Source organism: Saccopteryx bilineata, chromosome 2 (assembly GCF_036850765.1).
Source record: "Saccopteryx bilineata isolate mSacBil1 chromosome 2, mSacBil1_pri_phased_curated, whole genome shotgun sequence".
NCBI lineage: Eukaryota > Metazoa > Chordata > Mammalia > Chiroptera > Emballonuridae > Saccopteryx > Saccopteryx bilineata.
Genome location: NC_089491.1, coordinates 255,100,163 through 255,123,811, shown reverse-complemented (window position 1 = coordinate 255,123,811; position 23,649 = coordinate 255,100,163). Strand labels below are relative to the sequence as shown.

Genomic DNA, 23,649 nt, shown 5'->3' with positions numbered 1-23,649 from the left:
CTCCTGTGTGTTCTGACCAGGAATCGAACCCGGGAATACTGCACACCAGGCCAATGACTCCGACGGGTCTACCATATCATGCTTTTTACTTAAAAAAAAAAATTTACATTTCTTTTGAATGCTGATGAACAGGAGACACCAAATCTTTTTCACCTGCAAACTACTACCTTCTTTATTAGATCTAGCTAATAACACTGTTCTTTCTTTTTTCCAAATAGCTCCAGATATATGGAAAAGATTTATATAGGCAGATGGGGATCCTCAAACCCCTCAGCGAGATCTTCTGAGCATGGCTTTTAAGATACCTAGAGGCAGAAAAAGCACAATAGAGATCAGGGGAACTACCAGCTTTTAGGATACACCCTTAAAGGCCCCAACACCCCAAAGGGGTCTCATAGGATGCCATCTGGGTCCTGCTTCAATAATGGAAAGGAAGGTCATTGAGCTAAAGCCTGCCAGGCTTACACGCCTCTGCTGTGAGGAAACAGGGACACTGGAAGGTGGGCTTCCCCCTCACTCCTCTAAGGGAGGGTTCAGTCTCTTCCAGCCATGCTCCAGCCACCTATGACCTAACCTTGCCCAGAAAGCTGGGGTTTGCCACTGAAGGCTGAAGGTGCCCAGGGCCGTCGGCCCCATCTACGACACTGTGGACGAGCCTAGGGTATTTCTTCCAAGAAGCAAGTAAACTGATCTCATTCGCACAAGGGCCACTTAACTATGTTTTGCCTGAACAGTCAGGTTTTTTATTCTTCCCTCAAAGATCTCTGTTGTGGGTGTTGATAGTCCTATTTTCTGCTGCTTTGCTTAATATATAGTGTTTCCTTTATCCCTCCTACCTCAATGCCCCACTCATATTTCAGGCTGGGACCTACTCCTCATTTAGAGCTCTCTTTCCTCCTTTTGCCAACTTGTATTATGAATTTACCTTTGCCACCCAGCTTAGTGTATCCCAAGGTTCTCTTTACCAGGCCACAGTCGCAGAGCTCCAGGGAAAAGCAACCTGGTCTCAACTCTCCAGGCAGAGGAGAACAGAAGCTCCATATCCATGCATGCTGCAAATGGCTTTTTCCAGTCTACCTGAATCATTACCAGCTAGAAGCAGTGGTCATTGGGACTTGGACATGAGCTGCAAAGTATAGAATTGTGACAACAATTCCAGTGCCATGTGGACTTTTCCTATGGGGAAATTTCCTGGACTCCTGCTCCCTGTGACAGCTCCTAACAGACTGAACTGTGGTTGGGTTGCATTTTTCAGGGATTTGGCATGGTGATGGGGCCAACTTTGACTTGGGGAACATGTTAAGGACACTACTCTTTTAGGGATTCTTGCTGTATTGGCCAAGAGTTTGCTTAAAGGCTTTTAATCACTGTAAAAAAAAATAGAGGACTGGATGAAGAAGATGGGGCACATATACACCATGGTATATTATTCAGCTAGGAGAAATGGTGACATTGGATCACTTATAGAGGAATGGTGGAGTCTTGGTAGCATTGTGTGGGTTGAAATAAGCGAATCAGAAAAAAACAGGAACTATAGGATTCCATACATTGGTGGGACATAAAAGTGAGACTAAGAGGCATGGACAGGAGTGTGGTGGCTATGGGGGTGGGAGGAGGGAAGGAGGGAAAGGGAGAGGGGGAGGGGTACAGAGAGAACTGGATGGAGGGTGGTGGAGGATGATCTCTCTTTGGGTGATGGGTATGCAACAGAACTAAATGACAAGATAACCTGGAAATGTTTTCTTTGAATGCATGTACCCTGATTTATTGGTGTCACCCCATTAAAATAAAAATTTATTTATAAAAAAAAAAGAAATCAACCCACACCTTTATGTTCAATCAATATTTGACAAAGGAGGCACGAACTTACAATGGAGTAAAGATAGTCTATTCAATAATTGGTGTTGGGAAAATTGAACAGATACATGCAAAAAAAATGAAAGTAGGTCATCTTCTTACACCCATACACAAGAATAAATCCAAATGGATTAAAGACTTAAATATAAAACATGAAAGTATAAAAATTCTAGAAAAAAGACATAGGCAGTAAAATCTTGGACCTTTCTCATAGAAATATTTTTTCAGATATATGTCCTCAGGCAAGGGAAATAAGAAGAAAAGATAAACAAATGGGACTACATCAAACTAAAAGTTTTTGCACAGCAAAGGAAACCATCAACAAAATGAAAAAACAATCCACTGAATGGGAGAACATATTCACCAATACATCTGATAAGTGCTTAATAGTCAAGATTTATAAAGAACTTATAAAACTCAATATCAAAAAACAAACAATCTGATTAAAAGATGGGCAAAGGACTTGAATAGACATTTTTCTAAAGAGGACATACAGATGGCCAATAGACATAAAAAGATACTCAACATCACTAATCATCAAAGAAATGCAAATTAAAACCACAATGAGATATCACTTCACACCTATCAAAATGACTATTATCAATAAATTAACAAACAACAAGTGTTGGCAAGGATGTGGAGAAAAGGGAATCCACATGCCCTCTTGATGGGAATGCAGATTGATGCAGGTACTATGGAAAGCAGTATGGAGTTATCTCAAAAAATTAAAAATGGAGCTTCCTTTTGACCTAGCAATCCCACTTCTAGGAATATATCCTAAGAATCCCAAAACACTAATTTGAGAAATTATATGCACCCCTATATTCATTGCAGCATTATTTACAATAGCCAAGATCTAGAAACAGCCCAAGTGCCATCAGTAGATGAGTGGATAAAAAAGGTGTGGTATATTTACACAATGAAATACTATGCAACCATAAAAAAGACAGAAATCTTATCTTTTGTGACAGCATGGATGGACCTGGAGAATATTATGCTAAATGAAATAAGCCAGTCAAAGAAAGATAAATACCATATAATTTCACTCATGTGGAATCTAATGAACAATATGAACTAAAAGCAAAGTAGAGACAGACTCACACATGGAGAACAGGCGGACAGTTGTTGGGGTTGGGGGATTGGGAGAGGGAGGTGGAGGGATAGAACAAAAAAGGACCAAAAGAAGGAAAAACTCATGGACACAAACAACAGTGTCGTGATTGTCAGAGGTGGTAGTGGACAAAGACTTGACTTGGGAAAGAGAGATAGGTAAACACACAATATTGTGTACAGAGATATGTTATATTTTGCACTTCAAAACTGTATAATTATGTCAACCAGTGTCACCTCAGTAAATTTAATCTAAAAAATAAATTTAATAAATTTAAAAAGTCAACCTCTAAGAATCAGAGACTAGAATTATGGTTTTCCAGGGGGTGGTCAAATCCTCATAAAGACTCTGTATTTCCACCCAGTGAAAACCCCACTCTCCACCTCCAATTGTCACCTGACTTCTTGTCTCTCTCCTTTCATTCTCACACTGCACTTAGCCCAATACTGACTGCTGGAGGCCAGGGTCTCCGAGCTCTGGATAATAGGTTTAAAGGTCCCATGCCCAGGAGCTAGTTCTGATAGTGTGCCTCACGTGCTCAAGGCTGATCATTAACCCAGATCCTATACAAGGAAAGAGCCATTCCTGGGCATGGGGATAGCACCACCTGCAGTCATGGCCAGCACAGTAAGCCCCAGCACCGTGAATGGGACTCCTGACCCTCCTGAGATGTCAGAGCGCCTCAGAAATGCCGCCGACATCTCCGTCATTGTCATCTACTTCGTTGTAGTGATGGCTGTTGGACTGTGGGTATGTAGAAGTCCAATAGGGATTTAGGGTGGGCACATGGCTTGAGGGTAAGCATCTAAGGGAGGCAAAAGTGTGGTGTGACAAAACTCCGATAACAGTAACTACTGTCACAGATTTTATTGTCTTTCTCAGAATCATTTTCTTGTGTGTGACATCAATAATGCTTGCACTGACTTAATTTATTCTCCCTAACAGCCCCAATGTATGAACGGGGCCAACACTATGTACATTAGACTTAATCTGTTCAGCATCTCCAACATGTGGAATAATGAATAAGGACATTATTTTTCTTCTCTCACTTCTTTTCCTTTGTTATTTGCTCACTTTCTAACTTAGTTGAGTTGGATACTTAATTCACTGATGTTAACTCTTTCTTTTAGTAATGAATGAATTTGGGGCTACAGATCTTCTTCCACCAAGTTTCAGTAATACCTCACATTGTTTTCATAAATGAAAGTGAATAGAGCAATTAGGACAAACATTGAGAAATATAATTTCCTGAAGTTCCTGGGTTTCTATGAAACTATGATTTGGAAGTTCTTTAAAAATTGATGCTATATCACAGTTTCCAGGAAAATGTTTCTCTCTTCAGGAGAGCTGGAAAAGATCACTTTCATAAACACCATGACCACAGTATTTGGGGCATCTTGGGTACATTGGATGTGGTCTGTCACGTGTCTTCCCTTCTGCCCAGGCTATGCTGAAAACCAACCGGAGTACTGTCGGAGGCTTCTTCCTGGCTGGTCGAGATATAGCCTGGTGGCCGGTGAGTGGTCAGAGTTTCTAAGAGATGAATTTCCTGTGTGTGTGTCTAAGAGTAAATAAAGAAAACACTGGGAGGCCCTGGCTGGTTGGCTCAGCGGTAGAGGATTGACCCAGTGTGTGGAAGTCCTGGGTTCAATTCCTGGCCAGGGCACACAGGAGAAGCAATCATCTGCTTCTCCACCCTTCCCCGTCTCCTTTTTCTCTATCTCTCTCTTCCCTTCCTACGGCCAAGGCTCCATTGGAACAAAGTTGGCCTTGGTGCTGAGGATGGCTCCATGGCCTCCACCTCAGGTACTAGAATGGTTCTGGTTGCAATGGAGCAACGCCCCCTGGTGGGCATGCCAGGTGGATCCTGGTCAAGCATGAGCAGGAGCCTGTCTCTCTACCTCCCCCCTCTCACTTCAGAAAAATACAGAAAATAAATAAATAAATAAAACTAGGTGAAGAAAACTTTGGTTATGTTGATCATTTCTGATATGTGTTGGTTGCCTACTTGCTAGTGTCTCTTTTCCTAAATCCCTCACCTCAGGGCTTTACCCCATCATTCCATTAGATGACAGTGTGTCACCAATTATGTGAGCAGGTATAGTGTGGCATTGGAATATATTAGAATTTATGGGCCAATACGCAACTTCGCCACTAAAGCACAGAAGCAGCCCTAGTCAATACATAAAAACAAAGAGCATGGCTGGGCTCCAATAAAACTATTTATGGGCACAGAAATGTGAATTTCATATAACTTTCCATATGACAAAATAATATTCTTTCGATTTTTTTTTTTTTTTTACAGAGACAGAGAGTGAGTCAGAGAGAGGGATAGACAGGGACAGACAGACAGGACCAGAGAGAGATGAGAAGCATCAATCATCAGTTTTTCGTTGCGAAACCTTAGTTGTTCATTGATTGCTTTCTCATATGTGCCTTGACCATGGGCCTTCATCAGATGGAGTGACCCCTTGCTGGAGCCAGCGACCTTGGGTCCAACCTGGTGAGCTTTCCTCAAACCAGATGAGCCCATGCTCAAGCTGGTGACCTCAGGTTCTCAGACCTCTGCATCCCAGTCCGACGCTCTATTCACTGCACCACCACCTAGTCAGGCTTGTTTTTTTTTTTAACTACTGTATTCAAAAATGTAAAACATGTTTTCAGCTTACCAACCCAGAAGCTGGATTCAGGTCACAGCTTGTAGTTTGCTGACTCCTGCCCTAAGCAGTAGTGAAGGAAACATCTCAGCATTTACTTGCTTTTAAGAAGTCTGATTTGAGGCTCATAACTCTGACCCTAGTCTCTTCTCTTGGATTCCAGATGGGCGCCTCTCTCTTCGCCACTAACATCGGCAGTGGCCATTTTGTGGGTCTGGCTGGGACCGGAGCCACTTCCGGAATCGCCACTGCAACGTTTGAATGGAATGTAAGTGACATCATAAGCTTTTTGCTTAAATAAAAAGAAAATCTAAATAATTTATAAACCTCTATCCAATGTTTTCCTAGGAGTCTGCATGAGATAAACTCCTCTTGGGTGTGATTTCTATACTTTTCTCTTTGAGCACATTCCGTGTTTGAACTTCCTGCCTGGGCCACTCCAGTCGCGCTCCTGCCTCTGAGATTTCGCTGAAGCAGTTATTCCCACCAGTAGTGTAACTTCTATATGAGTCGGTTCCCACTTTCACTTGACTCCCTTGATCATTTTAGCTCTCACTCGAGCAATTACACTATGTGTCCGGCTCTGATTTGGATGCAGGCAACAAAAAAAACTGTAAAAGCAACAGTCCCTTCTTTTGAGAACTTACACCCTCGTGGGAGAGACAGGTATGCATTTACTACTGTGTAGTAAGTACACGGAGAGCAGCACGTGTAGAGTCATGAGAGATCTCACACAGGACAGTGTCCATCCCAGATAATGGGCAGCGCTGGGCTCCTGAGGAGGAAGCTTCCGGGTGCTGATGCCAGAAGGACGCTTAGAAACTGACCAAGGGGGGCCTGACTAAGGAAGTGACAGCAACAGTAGGGTGATTCTACAAGACTTTTTGTAATTGAGTTCTTAATCATTCTACTGCCATTTATTTCATCAGTAGGAGCTGTGTCCCCTTAATTAGACCTTAAGTGTTTTAAGGACAGGGACCACCTCCTCTCATGTCACTTATATCACCCCATCATCTAACACTTGGCTGAACACATGCCCTAAATATTTCTTGAGCTGCGTGAGTTTTTTCTGTTCTTCTCTCTTATCCTTTGTAGTGTGTGCATGCTCATGTGTCTGTGTATCAGTCAGAGGAAGGTGCTTATGTGGAAGAAAGTTGGATCATAGTAGTAGTGTGGACAGACAATCTCTGGATGAACTCTGGAAGTGACCTTGAGTCCTTCCAAATACCAGTGCCCCTCCTTTGTTGCAGATTTTGCCCCTAGTTTTACTCCAGCAGTATCAGGGACTCCAGAATGGAGCCAGTCTCCAGAGACAAGAACAAAAGGCACTATGGCCCCAGCAGGTGTGATTATAAGGCTGCCAATAACCTGGCTCTTTTAGCCTGTGACCTTGGGCTTTTATAACCTCTTTGAGGCTCATATTTCCCTTCCATAGAACAGGATTAGTTGTGCTTGTCATATCTGCCTCACCTGGTTGTTTCATGAGAAGCATGAGTGATATCTGTGAAGAGTTTGTAAACATTAATATTAGTGCAAGATTATGCCACTATCTTATTATAAGGGGAAAGACTTGGGAATCACCGGAATATCCTGTATCTTCAAATTTCTTTCTCATTGTGTTGTCACACTATATGTAATTCCTGCCATTCAATAATAATTCCTTTTGACAAAGATGGTATGACCTTCCAGTGCTCTCTTACCTTCTGTTTATTTTTCACTTTGCATCTTTTGTCACATCCTGAGCCCCAGGAAATGGCCTCTGGATCATGAAAACAGAGATGGGCTCTGTCTGGTTGGCTCAGTGGTAAAGCATGGACCCAGCAAGTGGATATCCCGGGTTTGATTCCTGGTCAAGGCACACAGGAGAAGCGCCCAACTGCCTCTCCACCTCTTCCCCTCTTCCTTCTCTTTCTAGCTCTCTCTTCTCCTTCCGCAGCCATGACTCGGTTGGAACAAGTTGGCCTTGGTGCTAAGGATGGCTCCATGGCCTCGCCTTGGGCACTAAAATCGCTCCGTTGCCAAACAACATAGCAATGCCCCAGATGGGCAGAGCATCTCCCAATAGGGGGATTGCTGGGTGGATCCCAGTCGGGGTGCATGCGGAAGTCTGTCTATCCACCTCCCTGCTTCTCACTTAAGAAAAACTTTTTAAAAGAAAAAGAAAACAGAGATGAATCATAATTGGTTGAGTGGGATAGAATCTGAGCAAACTTATAGCAAGTCATTGAATAACATCATTTTGTTCAATGTTGCTTCATTGTGTTAATGAAAAAAAATTGATTCCCGGCAGAGGTTACTGTCTGTGTAGAGTTTGCATATTCTCCTCACATCTGTGTGGGCATTCTTGGGGCACTCCTGTTTCCTCCTATGTCCCAAAGATTTGAGGTGAATTGCTGTGTTTACGTTGTCCCAGTCTAAGTGAATAGGGATGGGTGTGAGTGCACCCTGTGACAGAAAGGCGTCCTGTCTAGGGTGGCGGTCCCTCTCAGCACCCCAAGCTGCTGGGACAGGCTCTGGCCACCTGTAACTCTGAACTGGAATAAGTGGTTTGGAAAATGCTGATCTTACTCATGTTTATTCATTTTTCTTAAATATACGTATAGCTCACATTTATTTTAATGTTTAATATTAGAAGCATTTGGAATCTTTATTTAGAAGCTTGGTGGTGTTTTTGTGACTAGAAATATGCCATAGGAACTTAACTCTTGTGTATATCAATTAGCCTGTGGGAAACTTGATACATATCAAGTTATATATCATTTTGTTTAAAGTCGCAGTTCCAAGAATCTACCTGTGACATCAAGTAAGAACTTAGCATATTTTATTTTCAGACTCAGAGGTCATGAAGTGACAAGGCTCACAAGCCAAACCTCTCTAAGTTCACACTCTTTTGTTGGTTTCTTGTAGGCCCTGCTGCTGTTGCTGGTCCTAGGGTGGGTCTTCGTCCCCATATACATCAAGTCAGGGGTGAGTGTCCGCAGGTGTTCTCAGCACATCCGGCAGGAGTTCATGTATTTGTTCATTCCTTCTACTCCTTCATGAAACCTGAGTAATGCCATTTGTACCAGGGTGTCTGGGCTTACCTATACAAAAATCCACTAAGTACTGCTGCTGCCAGCAGTGCCCTGGCCATCCCTACTGTAATGGTACCCTTTTTCCCACAGCCGCACCAACACATGGCATTTGGACATTTGTAAAGAGGTTTCTTTTTTAATGATGGGCGGGATAGACCACAGCTATGGTGGCTCCCCTTCAATCTGGGTGTCTCTGTCTCCGTGAGCCTCGCTCCTGCACTTATTCCTTCTGCTCCGGTGCTCAGACCATGGGTGCTCCAGCCTGAAGTAAATCCCGAGTTTGAGGGTATTGGTGGGCAAGCCTTTTGGCTAGTCTCCTGCAGGAACCCGAATATTCCCTATTTGCTCATCCCGAGTCTCTTCTGGCTCCAGGCTTAAACAAGCTTTGTTTGATGGTGCTGTCCTTGGTGCAAGGACCTATAAAAATAATCATGACTGGAGCCACCTTAAAGTGGAGTTGGGCTGCCATCCCAGAGGAACTGCCTGCCCATCTTATGCCTCAAACCTTTAGGATGTTCAAACAGGGCAAAATCACCATTGGACTGGGCCTAAAGCAACTTTGCATCCCAAAGAACTGTTTGCAAAGATAACAAGAAAGCAGATATTCTGACTACTGGACTGATGACTATGGGACTGAAAACTAAAAACATTGTTTAGAATTAGCATCACTGTTATATTAACAGCAGCGCCAATAGAAATGCATTCCTTCTATTTATGCAATTGTTCCATTCCCTTTCTCATAAATACCTATTGCCTTTGTCTCTTAATCAGAATACTGTTTGGGCTTCTGCCTGTATCAGTGCTTCCCAAGTAGCTTTTCTTTGATTGTAAATAAATGCTTATTGCCTCTCACTTCACAGAACTCCTGCATGTGCTATTGGCTTACCACCTTTTAGGGGTTCCTCAGTTGTGAGCCACCAGGAATTCCTCGTCTTGTTTTTGGTGATATTGTATAAATATTTATTTAATGTCCTTTTATACTGGGGAAGATGATGACATCATGAGCTCAGTCTGCTGTGATGCAACCAGAAAGCTGTGCCTTTTCTGCTACCCAGTCACAGTCGCTCTCATATTTCAGTATTGACAACCACAGGCTTTTCTCTAAGAGGGAATTTAATGTAAATCTCTTCCTGCCAATAAAAAAAATCACAAAAATATATAGCCAAATGTATATTTGCAATTTGTTCGATTATTAATTTACTGTGTAACCATAATTGTGGCTTATTATTTACAAGTAATGTTTTTACTAAACTGTCACATTATTGGTGAAAATAATAAAAGTTATTTTTTGCATGTTTACTATGCATTTGGCAGTGGTATGGATATTTTACATTACTGTCATATGAAAACCCTACTTTACAGATGAGATAGTGGAAATTCAGAGAGAGAGTCATTTGGCAAATGTTATACTTGTAGTGAATGATGGCCCTGGAAATATATCCCAAGAAGTCTGATTCCAATGTCTATGTTCATTCTAGGCTTGCAGCTCTCTCAAGACATTGTACCTTTTTACATTGATTTCCTAAGGTGCCACACTCAAGCTTACCTGCCCAAAGATGCTTTGTAAATGCTGAATAATCTGAATGTGCTTGAATCTGCAGGTAAATCCCGGTGATGTCTGTCTCTGCAGGTGGTGACCATGCCGGAATATCTAAGGAAGCGATTTGGTGGGAAGCGACTCCAGGTCTACTTCTCTATCTTCTCCCTCTTCAACTGTGTGGCTTTGAACATCTCAGTGAGTTCAATGCTCCTGGCCTTTTAACTTCCTGAGATTGAGGTGATGGGATCAGAGTGTTAAAATCACAGAGCTGGGCGTGTGTGTGGTCTATCAACTATAGACAGGGTTAAGCAAGGTGAATGTCTTAAACTACCTGTGGTGTCTCTACCAGGTTTTTATGGGAAGAAAATAGCTTCAGAGATCCTGCATACATAGAGTAAAAGACTTATGATTCATGAAAGGCTGCAGAGTTAAAACCATCCTTTTATTAAGGATATGAAAAACTGGATGTACAGAAAGAACAATTGTCTCATTCAAGTAGCACAGCTATTTAGCACAAAAGAGGAGGATCCCCTGGTCCCCTGCTCCTCCACTGCACATTAATTTCTTTGCTTTCTTTGTCTATGTTTTCATTTTCAGCTTGATTTTTGACATGTGAGAGAAAGTGCTTTGTATTATTATACTGACTTTCCTTACATTTATTTTATCTAAGACTGCCTTTGTACAAACCCTGTATCACAAATAAGTGCTAAAAGAATTCTAAAATTTATTTAAATTAAATTCCTTGAAGATAATCATTGAGGAAAGAAAGGGAATCTAAAGATTCAGCAGCACGTGAGAAGACAACGAGTAACTCATTCGCTTTCATATGTCAGTGACTAATGGAATAATCTCCTCAAGTTCATAGTCTATGCAGCTCATGAAAGAAGCTGACCCTCACTATTGCTGTTGATCCGAGTCATTGGAAATAAACCAGCTGCTTAGATTAGATGGCATGAACCTTCCTAATGCAGAGTGAGCATTTCCCAGCGCTTATCGCATATTGTTGGGCTCCATGCCAGGGGTATCAAAGATTCCTGTGCACGAGGAGTTCACAGTGTGGCTAAGGAGATAAGAATTTAACCGTGAAATTGTTAGCGCTTTGTGACAGTATCTGAAAATATTTCAAATGTGAGCTTGAGTAGAGTGTGGACAAGTGTAAGAGATATGCTATGGATACCCAGGAAAGGGGTAGGAATGGAAGTCATCCTCGTGGAGTGCTGGGGGATGGGCATTACACAATTGCCCAGCAAAGGAAAGAGGAGAGGCCAAGGGAAGCAGAGAAGCTTGTACTCTTCCACAAGTAGGTGAGAATCAGTGATCTACCAGTTTTCTCTGGCTTGGACCTCAACAGCTTTGTGGTCCTAAAGGTCATGAACAAGGTGCTAGAACAGGATGAAGCCCTGGGGATGCAGCCTCTTGTGGCAGAAGAATCCTGGTGGGAGGGAGGGATGGAATGACAGGGAGCTGAATGGAGGAGCAGGGAAGGCCACGGGCATATGTGTGACTGACTGTGCAGGCCCTGTGGTCAGCTAAAGAGATACAATAGCAGGAGTCCATTCTTACCTACAAGGTTATGCTTTAAGTGATATTAATAATAATTAATCATATATACAACCTTTTGTGTACTATTACACTCTGATACAGATTCTGTCCTGGTTACTGATTAAACAGATCATTATAAGGAGTTAAGACAAGTCAGTTGTCACAGTCCTCCCCTACCCCAGGTTCAAAAAAGATCATCTGGTTCATTGGTTCTCAACCTCCAATAATACATATATTGAGAATTTATTGCATACAGATATTCTTTTAGAAAACCACACTGCAAATTTTAAAATCCAGGAAATTAACTTTAATACTAACTATTATATATCCTACAAACTTTGTTCAGAAATTGACAATTGTCCCAATGTCTTTAAAAAAAAAAAAGAAAATCCTGGATTAAAAATGGTCCTTTTTATTAAAAATATTTTATAATAATAGTGAATATAATTAATTCCATCAAATTGTACAGGATAAAATGGCTACAATAGAAAGTTATGTATAATGAAATTGTTTTAAATCATTGGTAATATAAGCTACTTACATATAATTTCAAAACCATAAATTTAATGCCTTAATTGTATTATATAAAGAAACAAATTTTAAGAAATACATAATAAGATAATGTTTTTAATATGTAAATGATTATACATGAATACACAAGTCCTAATGCTGTGGTTAAATAGTTGCCCCACCCCCACCACCATCTAGATCAGTATAAATGCATATAGATGCAGGTACGTTTCATGGTAGCTCAAATACAATGAGTGACATCTCAGTAGGTGATATCTTTTCTAAAAAGATAAATAATTTTTTGGTAAATATCCAATTTTTAAAAAATTTTTTCCTCCATTTACACAGTCATTTCATTTCCTGAAAACCCAGAAATAACAAAGTTGTAGGAAGTTCTTTGTGTATGTAACACAGAGTTAGGTTCTAAGCACAGATCATCAAGAACAGACTTTTCACCAACACGAACATCCAGTGAGATGATAAAAAGACAGATTTTATTTCAAATCTTAGAGAGGAAAAATCTACCATCTCCTCTGACACCCTTTCCAAACCCAAGTTCTACAAGGAAACCTGCCTCTAATTCTGATTCTGAATCTGCCACCTTATTCCTGTCCCTCACCTCACTCATGCTTTCCTGCTCCTTAGATTTTATGGCCCATCAGCACATCGTTTCTCTCTCCTTCCATTGAATTCCCCAAGCAGAACTCTAACCCTGGCTAAACCTAGTTTCCCACGTACTCTGTGCCTGCACCCAGGGATGTTACTTCTGTGTTTCTAGCTAACATGCTTATATGCTACTTCTCAGGTTTTGCTTTGGTTTGGTTTTGGATATAGAACCTGCGAGGATCAGAGTTGAAGGGACAAATCCAAGTGCCACCATCACAAGTTGCTGAAGAAAGATCAGGGAAACTGGGGAGGACACTTTGGGGACCCAAGGGTCCAGACAAAGCTGAGTAGACATTACCTTTCAGCTTAGTACTCTTCTGTAGAACTCCCTACCACTCTTTAAACCTCAGCCAATAATCCTTTAGTCTGTGTTTTTTAATGATATTCCTCCCAACACACACTCCATCCTCTCAATAACCATCTCAAACTCTCCACATTTTTAGCTCTAGATCTTTGGCCTCTTATCAGAAAGCCTTGTCTCTTGCTTTACCTAGAAAATTTAAGTATGAATCACTCATTCCCTCCCACGCCCTATTTAAATAATATACATTTGCCTCATTCTTTTCTTCTTCTACTACCCTAAACATGCTTAAGTACTTACTGAACAATAACCATTATTTACTCTGTGACTCCTCTATTACCCTAGTTCTAATCGGTGTTTCTCTACTGACATTCATAAATAGTCTGTACAAGCTGGGGTGTAGACGTTTCTCACTTTCCATTCACTCACTCATTGTTCCTCTCTATGGTCAGTCCTACAATGATCCTCTGAGGATAAGATCTGGCTACCAAGGAGTTCATAACTAGACTTTAGCAAGAACATGCATGGCTACAGTAATTGTTAGTGGGAAGCCATCAGTGAAGAATTAAGTGATGCAGTGTGTTTTTTTTCCATTGCCGCCTACTCCCTTAATAGTCAAACATATTTTCTGGAGCCATATTCATTAAACTGGCCCTGGGCTTGGATCTTTACCTGGCGATCTTCATCCTCTTGGCTATCACCGCCATCTACACGATCACTGGTGAGTTCACCACATATTTAGCTCAGTCATGCTATCCTCCGCTCATGTAACCCAACCTGCAATTAGCAACCTCAGCCTTAGCCTTTTCACTGCCAAAGTATGGATACCCCTTTATTCCCACTCTGAGAGTCAGGCACAGCCTAGAAACACAACTAGAGCAAAAGAAACAGAATCCTCAGTATTAGGTATGAACACCTTGGTCGAGGATAATGATGTGGTAGGTAAGTCAGGGAAACACTAATTTGGTTCAATTATGTGTTCACTACCCAGATTGGCATTTGGAGTCCAGTATATCTTACCAATGGGGGAGGGGGGTCAAGATGAAATAGCAGCTCAAACATGAGACTAACAAATCCAAGGCAGGGCTCAAATGAGTACAGGATACCTGGGCAAGGTGGTGGGCTCTGAATGGCAGAATCAGAAAAGGAGACTGGAACCGTGGGCTGGATGTGGGGAGCTGTGTGGCAACAGTCCAAGCGGGTTTTCATGAACCAGATACACTGGGGTAGTGACCCATGCATACTAACTTATGAAAATTAAACTATCCCAGCTCATTTGGGAAAAAAAGAAAGAAAACTTGAACAATAAGACAGTTCTGTGGCTATTTTCATGGATTGAGCATATGTTTCAGAATAAGTGAGAGATGAGGGCATGAACCTCCTGTTTTCAGGATCATCATGTTTCCCCATGACCCTCTCCTAAAGGAAATGTCTGGTTGACTAAGAGTCTAGCACAGGCATGGCCAACATACGGCCCGCGGGCCGCATCTGGTCCACATAAATGAGTTTATGCGGCCCACGATTAAATTTTTAATATTCTTCGCTACTTAAAATCTCAGCTACTCAGAAGCGAAAGCGTCTTTGATTATTGGAAATCGAGATATTTGAGAAGATAGTGATATGCAGAAAAGAATTCCGCATGTGCCTAATCTAGGGTTAACTTCCAATAATTGGTCGAATGGATTCGCGATACTTCTTTATTTTTTTAAAAAATTCCACTATAAAGATTTACAACTTTTGCACTCATCTGTACTCGATATGAACTGTTTGACGTTTAGCGGTGATGTGAAACCCACATTCTTTTTTTGTGTGTGTATTTTTCTGAAGCTGGAAATGGGGAGAGACAGACCGACTCCCGCATGCACCCGACCGGGATCCACCCGGCACACCCACCAGGGGCAAAGCTCTGCCCACCAGGGGGCAATGCTCTGCCCCTCTGGGGTGTCGCTCTGTCGTGACCAGAGCCACTCTAGCACCTGGGGCAGAGGCCAAGGAGCCATCCCCAGCGCCCGGGCCATCTTTGCTCCAATGGAGCCTCGGCTGCGGGAGGGGAAGAGAGAGACAGAGAAAAAGGAGAGGGGGAGGGGTAGAGAAGCAGATGGGCACTTCTCCTGTGTGCCCTGGCCGGGAATCGAACCTGGGACTTCCACACGCCAGGCCCATGCTCTACCACTGAGCCAACCGGCCAGGGCCAAACCCACATTCTTTTAGGCAGAGTTTGCCAGTGCGCACCCAAGGTGAAACAATTCGTTATTTTTGTGGTAAAGTGTGCTGAATCAAGTGGCACTGTAGCATAGACAATAGCTGCAGTTGATAACTGAAAACATGTCCAGGCTGTTTATAAAACGAAATAATTGTTTTATTTGCGATATAACCCCTTCAAGCTCATTCTATTAATTAAATATTGTTTTGATTAATTGCAATACAGTTTGGATATTTATACAGTATGTAATTATATTTTTATTAAAATAATATTATATATTAAAATTTTTTTCACTCACATTTATTCATAAACAAATTACATAATAAAATTTTGTTTACTTAAATGAATCATTTTTATATTTAACATTTTAAAATTTTAATATTTTGTCTGGCCCATGAAAAAAGTTTTCTTTCTAATCTGGCCCGGGGACAAAAACTGTTGGCCATGCCTGGTTTAGCGAGTCTACAGTTGAAAAAGAAGTTGTGGTCGGTGCATTGCAGCAAAACACAAGTCAACAATAGTATCTGATATTCAACTAATGAAACAATGATATGTCACAACGCTAGAGCAAAAATGGCTTCGCCCAATATTTAGAGAGCAGGTATACTACGTGAAGTAGAGCAAACTGAGGGATTTTTATGGGAAACTTTCATGATATTAAAACATTGCCTTTTCTCCTACTTAATATCCAAAACTCACACAAAGGTAGAACTCCTCTATCATTCATAGAAACTTTGAGCCAGAGTTAGGCTGGGAAGACAGAAGAATCAACAAGAGAAAACACTTCTAAGGAAATAGTGATGCCAAGAGGAACTTGGTAGCCCAGCCAGGAGCTTTTGGTTTGTTCTCTGCTGAATCATTTCTAGGGTTTGGGAAACAGAGGACCTAGGGGTGAAGGCAAGTAGGTGAGGGCACATGAATAAAACATTCTGGTTCTTTTGTGCTCTCCACAGGGGGCTTGGCCTCAGTTATTTACACAGACACCCTCCAGACCTTCATCATGCTGATTGGTTCATTTACTCTCATGACGTTTGGTAAGTGATTGACAGTGTGCCTCGGCAGCCAGAAATCATGGGACTTGTATCTGTTCAGTCTGTCTGTTCATTATTGCTGCCTTCTGGTTCTATCTGGTCACATTTTCCCTTCATTTATATAATTCACATGATTGAAATGTCTATTAATTTCTTTCTTGCTGTTCTATGGCAACATGAAGAAATGAGGGAAAAGAACTGAGTTTCCTTTAAAAAAATTGCTCAGGTTAATGATCTTGTTTAATCTTACTTCCTTTGTGTTCAGAATGAACAAAATTAGTATGACTGAGTTGATAATTTTACACAATATTGGTGTATTGAACTCATGAACAGAAACCTTTCATTTACATAAAATTTTCATAAAATAAAGGCTTAATTAAATATTAGAAAAATTAGATAACTATGAACTTCATTAAGACTGTTTTGTTTTAATTGGAAAATTTTAAAAGATATTGCTAGAGTCTGTAAACACAGCTTGGATTTTTCTCTATGACTTTCACGTATTTAGTGTCATAAGTTTATTCTCATGAGTAAGTCATACCAGCAAGTATCATTAGTGAATCTAATATACAGCTTGCTAGTTTTTATTTTCTTTTATTATGGTATTTGTTTATCTTTGCAAAGCAAATACATGTATGAAGTAAAAAGGTTATGGGATAAAAAATGTCTTTTCATCCCTCCCCTGTGCAGCAATCATATTCCACACACTCAAGCTCCTCTGTATACAATTCTGCATATGCATGCACCTAATCACAAAGCTTGAAAACATATGAGGCAGCCCTGGCTGGTTGGCTCAGTGGTAGAGAGTCGGCCTGGCGTGTGAATGTCCCAGGTTCAATTCCCAGTCAGAGCACACAGGAGAAGTGCCCATCTGCTTCTCCACCCTTCTCCTCTTGCTTTCTTTTTCCTCTCTCTCTCTTTCTTACCCTCCTGCAGTCATGGCTCAATTAGAGTGAGTTGGCCTTGGGTACTGAGAGTGGCTCCATGGCCTCCGCCTCAGGTGCTAAGAAGAACTCAGTTGCTGAGCAACAGAGCTATGCCCCAGATGGGCAGAGCATTGCTCACTAGTGGGCTTGCCAAGTGGATCCTGGTCAGGGTGCATGTGGGAGTCTGTCTTTTCCTTCCCTCCTCTTACTGAAAAAAAAAAAGAAAACACATGATGCAAAAGCTGATAGATTAGGTGGTGGGCACATGATGCAATATACCGATCATATATCATAGATATGTACACTTGAAATCTATATGATCTTATTAACCAATGTCACCCCATGAAATTTAATTTTAAAAAGCTGAGAGGACTGCAAAGACAAATTCATAATGATAGGTGGTTTTGACATAACATGGGTACCATTAGTCACATATGGCTACTTATATTTAAATTAACTAAATAAATTTTAGTTTTTCATCTGCATAGCCATATTTTAACTGCCCAACATATGGCTGGTGGTTTCCATATTAGACAGCACAGATACAGAGTAGATCATTGCAGAAAGTTCTGTGACCCAGTTCTGTTCCAGAGGCAACTGTTAATACCAATTCCTTGTTTCTATGTAGTCAGCCAGAACTTCTATGCTAGGCTTGCTCATAGTTCTTTGGTTTCTGGCCTCAGTGATGCAATACTTAGCACCAACCTCTTGAAGTCTCATGTCTTTCATCCTTAAGATGAGCAGGGAAGAGTCTCTCACATCCTAAGGTCCCTCATGTGTTTTTGTTACAAACGATATTCCCCTCATCAGAACAATTTCTTTGCATTGTCTGTATCCTCCACTATGTTGATTTCCTGCTTTACACATTCATTTTGCACAGAATCCCAGCACCATGTTTGGTACATACAAACATACTGTGCTCAAATACATGAAATAAATTAATGTCAGCCTTAGCCCTGGCGGGTTGGCTCAGCGGTAGAGCGTTGGCCTGGAGTGCGAGGGACCTGGGTTCGATTCCCGGCCAGGGCACATAGGAGAAGTGCCCATTTGCTCCTCCACCCCCACCCCTCCTTCCTCTCTGTCTCTCTCTTCCCCTCCCGCAGCAGAGGCTCCATTGGAGCAAAGATGGCCCGGGCGCTGGAGATGGCTCCTTGGCCTCTGCCCCAGGCGCTAGAGTGGCTCTGGTCGCGGCAGAGCGACGCCCCAGAGGGGCAGAGCATCACCCCCTGGTGGGCAGAGCATCGCCCCTGGGGGACGTGCCGGGTGGATACCGGTCGGGCGCATGCGGTAGTCTGTCTGACTGTCTCTCTCCGTTTCCAGCTTCAGAAAAATACAAAAAATAAAAAAAAATAAAAATAAATAAAATAAAAATTAATGTCAGCCTTAACTCTAAAGCTATGATACTCCAATGAATTTTGCACAATTTGACTTATACTAAGTGGCACTAGATGCCTGGGCTCATCTTTCTAGGATTTCCATCCATTTCGGTTCTTTTCTATACCTCTCTAGCTTTTCTAGACCCTCAATGGCTGAGTCTCACCATTTCCCCTCACCACACATAATCTGCTTCCTCCAATTTCTGCTCCTTCTCTTTTCAATTTTTTATTGTAACATAGGTAGAATACAGTATTACTCCAGAAAATCTGACTAGGCGTAAAGTCATACTAGCCAGGCTCTGTGTCAGAGCCCTTTCAGAAGCATTGGGACTTTCTGGTGACTGATTTTGGTAGGCTCACTCTGTTAGTTCACCTTCAGGTTTATTTCTGCTCTGATGGTTATGAAACATCAACATCTGGCTGGTGGCTTGCAGTTTTGTTTTTGTTATAAGGTGAGGTACTAAACCAAATTTTTCAAAAGCACCATAACAAAAAAAGTTAAAAGGTGGTTTGCTTTCTGAACTTTGTGAAAGGAAATCTGATAGCATAGTTGGTACCAATGGAGGTACTGGAAAGACATAGATCCTGAGAGAAGGATAATGAGACTATGACCAGGCTGATCAGAGGTGCTGAGTATCTTTACCACAAAAGAATAATTACGAAAACTGGGTATTGCATATTTTTGTAAAACATTTTATTTCATCTAATGCTCTTTCAGCATTTGAAAAAGTTGGAGGTTATGAGAGTTTTACCGAGAAGTATATGAATGCCATTCCATCCATCGTCGAAGGGGACAACCTGACCATCAGCCCCAGGTGCTACACTCCTCAGGCAGACTCCTTCCACATTTACCGAGATGCTGTCACTGGGGATATTCCATGGCCAGGAATGATATTTGGAATGACCCTCTCAGCTGTGTGGTACTGGTGTGCAGATCAGGTAAAATGTGTGTGTGGTGTGGATATGTTATGTTGTTCTTTTTCTTCTCCTAGAAAATCATATAGTTTCTATTTTGTATACACACACACACACACCATTTAAAAAGTCAAACACTTCTACAAACCTTGTGCAAAATAATTTTCTGATGTCCCTCTTTCTACCATATTTCTTGCCCTTCAAAGGTAAACACTTTTGGCTCCTTCAGTCACTTGTTTTGGGGTCTATTTCTCTTCCCTAAATCCTGGTACTCTATGTATGATCTGTGAACCATTGGCATGAATGACACACCTTGGAGCTCATTAGAAATAGATACTCTCAGATGCTACCCAGACCCATTAGATCAGAATTTGATCATAAACTTGACCCCAGGTTGTTCAAATAAATATTTTTATTGCTACATCTTAGTTTTCCAGTTTTAAGATTTTTCTATTGGTTTCCGATAATGAGAGCTGAAGATTTAGCTTTTTTAACATTCCATCCTCAACCTCACACAAGCAGACCTCTTATCCTTCCATCTTCCCAATAAATCTAATTTGCAATTTTGGTGAGATCAGTTACCAGGTTAATCAGGTATGCAGTGACTCATCACAATGGACAAAAATAGCTCCACACACAATAGTACTTTGTAGTGAATGCTGAGGACAACAGAAAAACAGGTCACATCCAAAGGTTCAAGAATAACTTCCAGCTTCTCAACAGTACTAGTTGAAGTCAGAAGACAATAAATCAACAACTTTGGGGAAATTATTTCCAACTTATATATGTGTTTAGGGAAATTGGAGCATTTTCCCAAATATTCAGGATGCCCTACAAAAGATACCCTTATTTAGAGGCGAGAAACCTGAAATTCACAGAAGTCAGGTACTCATTTAAGAGGAGTACAGGCCCTGGCCAGTTGGCTCAGCAATAGAGCATCGGCCTGGCGTGTGGAAGCCCCGGGTTTGATTCCCAGCCAGGCACACAGGAGAAGTACCCATCTGCTTCTCCACCTTTCCCCCTCTCCTTTCTCTCTATCTCTCTCTCTTCCCTTCCCACAGCCCAGGCTCCATTGGAGCAAAGTTGGTCCAGGCGCTGAGGATGGCTCCATGGTCTCTGCCTCAGGCACTAGAATGGCTCTAGTTGCAAAATGGAGCAATGTCCAGATGGGCAGAGCATCGCCCTCTCGTGGGCATGCTGGGTGGATCCAGGTCGAGCTCATGCAGGAGTCTGTCTCTCTGCCTCCCTGCTTCTTACTTCAGAAAAATACAAAAAAAATATATAGAAAAAAAAATGAGTAGGGATTCAAGTCCAGCTTTTACTCCAAAGCTCGTTATTCACTAGTCATCATCCCATTTTTTTTTCAAGCAAGAATAATCTTTATTCCTTGGGAACACATTTATAAAAATGTATCAATAAGATTAAAAGCTTCAGAACACATTTATTTGTACACATCACATACACTGAGCATCAGGACATCTGCTGAAATGGAATATTCCTTTAAACAGGAATATTTCTTATTGTAACATTAATCCCTGGAAAGAGGCACGTTCCTTCTTTAAAGTCATCCTCTGGTTGTTTCATGACAAGATCGTATTTTCCTGGCAGGTCATTGTACAGCGTTGCCTGTCAGGCAAGGACATGTCTCACGTGAAGGCAGCCTGTGTCATGTGTGGGTACTTGAAGTTGCTGCCCATGTTCATCATGGTGATGCCAGGGATGATCAGCCGCATCCTGTTTACAGGCAAGTCCTGAATCCACAAATGCTCGTTTGCTCGTTTTTTATGCTTGAGTTACAGATAGTGGTTTTAATGTATGAAAAACCTTAGTAACTAGAAAACACATTATGTTTGGAAGTAAACACAAAATTCCAAGAGGATATTAACACATTGTGCAGAAGGTCAGAGAAAAAAAGTTTTCTGTATCAGACATTCTATTCTCTTATCTATTTTATACTGCATGCCTGTCTCTTTGTAGACATTTGCGTCTGTTTTGTCTTGCTTCCATGAGTAGCTAGGATTTAAGCAAGTCTAGAGGATAATGCAGGAGCATGAGGTAGAACTGGGGAAATGGGAGTTATAGGTGAGCTGAGGTGGTTCAGTCCAGGACGTCACTGACTGAGAGGGTCTTGGAGATGCACTGTCACTTCTTGGTCCCTCTAAGCTGATTGGAGAACTGTACCCACCCTCACTATTTTGGAATTGGGTTATTGGGAATGTTTTAATTTCTGAGTCAGCTGAGAGTAACTACTAATGTTGAAATTTTTCCTTAAAAATTTTTATTATGAAGAGTTAAGGAAATATGGCAGAATATTTCTTAGCTAATCAAGATTTCTGGTTTCTCTTGAGGCAATCTATCAGATAACAATGAATTCACTTCATGTTTTCTCAACTGGGCATCAGTTTGTTTAGCTGAAAACTTGTTAAGATGAACATCAAGTGACCAATATTCCTTCCTACTGCAACATTGTAGTAAAGACTGAGTGGATATCCAACAAATAGGGAGTAGCCAAAGATATTATTGTATACTATCTCAAAACTTGTTAAAAAACAAAAACAAAAACAAGAACAAAACAAAAAAAAACTTGGTGGAATGCTGAAGTTATTATGTTAGATGTAAAAAGCAGACTGTAAACTATTATCTCAACAATTACCATAGTTATGCAAAAAAAGACATTTCTCTCCAGAAGATTAGAAAGGAATAAAAAAAATCTAAAAGAAGCTAATGTGCTAAGGTATTAGTATTATGGGTGATATTTTTATATCAACTTTTGCTATCTGTTTTCATAATGTCCTTTAAGCGAAAATATCACCAAGGTACTGTGCAACTACCACAATGAATGAGACATCATCCCACATGGACAGTCACCCCAACAACATCACAAGTGACACATCTTCTTAGATATGGGAGAAAGACACTGGGCTAAATGATCTGACGAAGGATTAACTTCCTGAGTAGTGGTATTGTTGCTTTATCACTGGAGTTCTGTGCTTCTGGGAGGATTTATGCTCTTGTACTTCATCCGAAGTATGGAATCAGCTCCTTCTGTTTGCTCCTAATGCTCTATCTGGGCCACATCCCAAGACAGAGCTCTGCCCCATAGGTCAGTGCAAGGAGAGCTACAGCTGTGAGACACTTAGGAAGTTGTGTTCCTGGCAAAGGGGAACCAGATTGGTTGTATAAAGTTTAATGCCAAACCTTCAATTTCCAGACAAATGTCTTTCCTCTAACCCATGATCTTACAACTTGCCTCTGTGTTGGTAGATCTTATGTGTTTGGGCCCCACTCATTGAACCCACTTATCTGAATTTCTCTTCAGACAGGGTGGCCTGTGTTGTACCTTCTGAATGTGTGAAACACTGTGGCACTGAAGTTGGCTGCAGTAACTATGCCTACCCAATACTGGTGATGGAACTAATGCCTGATGGTAAGAAAATGTTCATGCTCAGATAAATGGATAAGGGAAGTGTGATGATAAATAAATAGGTAGGTAGGTATGTGATAGATAGATAGATAGATAGATAGATATAGATAGATAGATAGATAAACATTTTTTATCTTTAAAAAGGAAGAAAATCTGGCCCTGGCCGGTTGGCTCAGCGGTGGGGCGTCGGCCTGGCGTGCGGGGGACCCGGGTTCGATTCCCGGCCAGGGCATATAGGAGAAGCGCCCATTTGCTTCTCCACCCCCCCCCTCCTTCCTCTCTGTCTCTCTTCCCCTCCCGCAGCCGAGGCTCCATTGGAGCAGGGATGGCCCAAGTGCTGGGGTTGGCTCCTTGGCCTCTGCCCCAGGCGCTGGAGTGGCTCTGGTCGTGGCAGAGCAACGCCCCGGAGGGGCAGGGCGTCGCCCCCTGGTGGGCAGAGCGTAGCCCCTGGTGGGCGTGCAGGGTAGATCCTGGTCGGGCGCGTGCGGGAGTCTGTCTGGCTGTCTCTCCCCGTTT

At 41.7% G+C, this 23,649-nt stretch overlaps 1 protein-coding gene across 2 annotated transcripts in view; it reads left to right on the top strand.

The window, feature by feature from the left end:
• The first annotated feature begins 3,567 nt into the window (after positions 1 to 3,567).
• Positions 3,568 to 23,649, top strand: part of LOC136323206 (solute carrier family 5 member 4-like) — a 31,887-nt gene continuing 11,805 nt past the window's right edge. The window contains exons 1-10 of one of the 2 annotated variants that reach the window (XM_066255024.1): positions 3,568 to 3,718; positions 4,413 to 4,484; positions 5,789 to 5,893; positions 8,533 to 8,592; positions 10,330 to 10,434; positions 13,874 to 13,979; positions 16,415 to 16,495; positions 19,513 to 19,733; positions 21,318 to 21,453; positions 23,029 to 23,136. In XM_066255024.1, the coding sequence (XP_066111121.1) occupies positions 3,584 to 3,718; positions 4,413 to 4,484; positions 5,789 to 5,893; positions 8,533 to 8,592; positions 10,330 to 10,434; positions 13,874 to 13,979; positions 16,415 to 16,495; positions 19,513 to 19,733; positions 21,318 to 21,453; positions 23,029 to 23,136 (1,129 nt within the window). In that variant the 5' untranslated portion in view covers positions 3,568 to 3,583. Of the gene's footprint in view, positions 3,719 to 4,412; positions 4,485 to 5,788; positions 5,894 to 8,532; positions 8,593 to 10,329; positions 10,435 to 13,873; positions 13,980 to 16,414; positions 16,496 to 19,512; positions 19,734 to 21,317; positions 21,458 to 23,028; positions 23,137 to 23,649 lie in introns of both variants that reach the window. The other variant, XM_066255023.1, reaches the window with a different exon arrangement.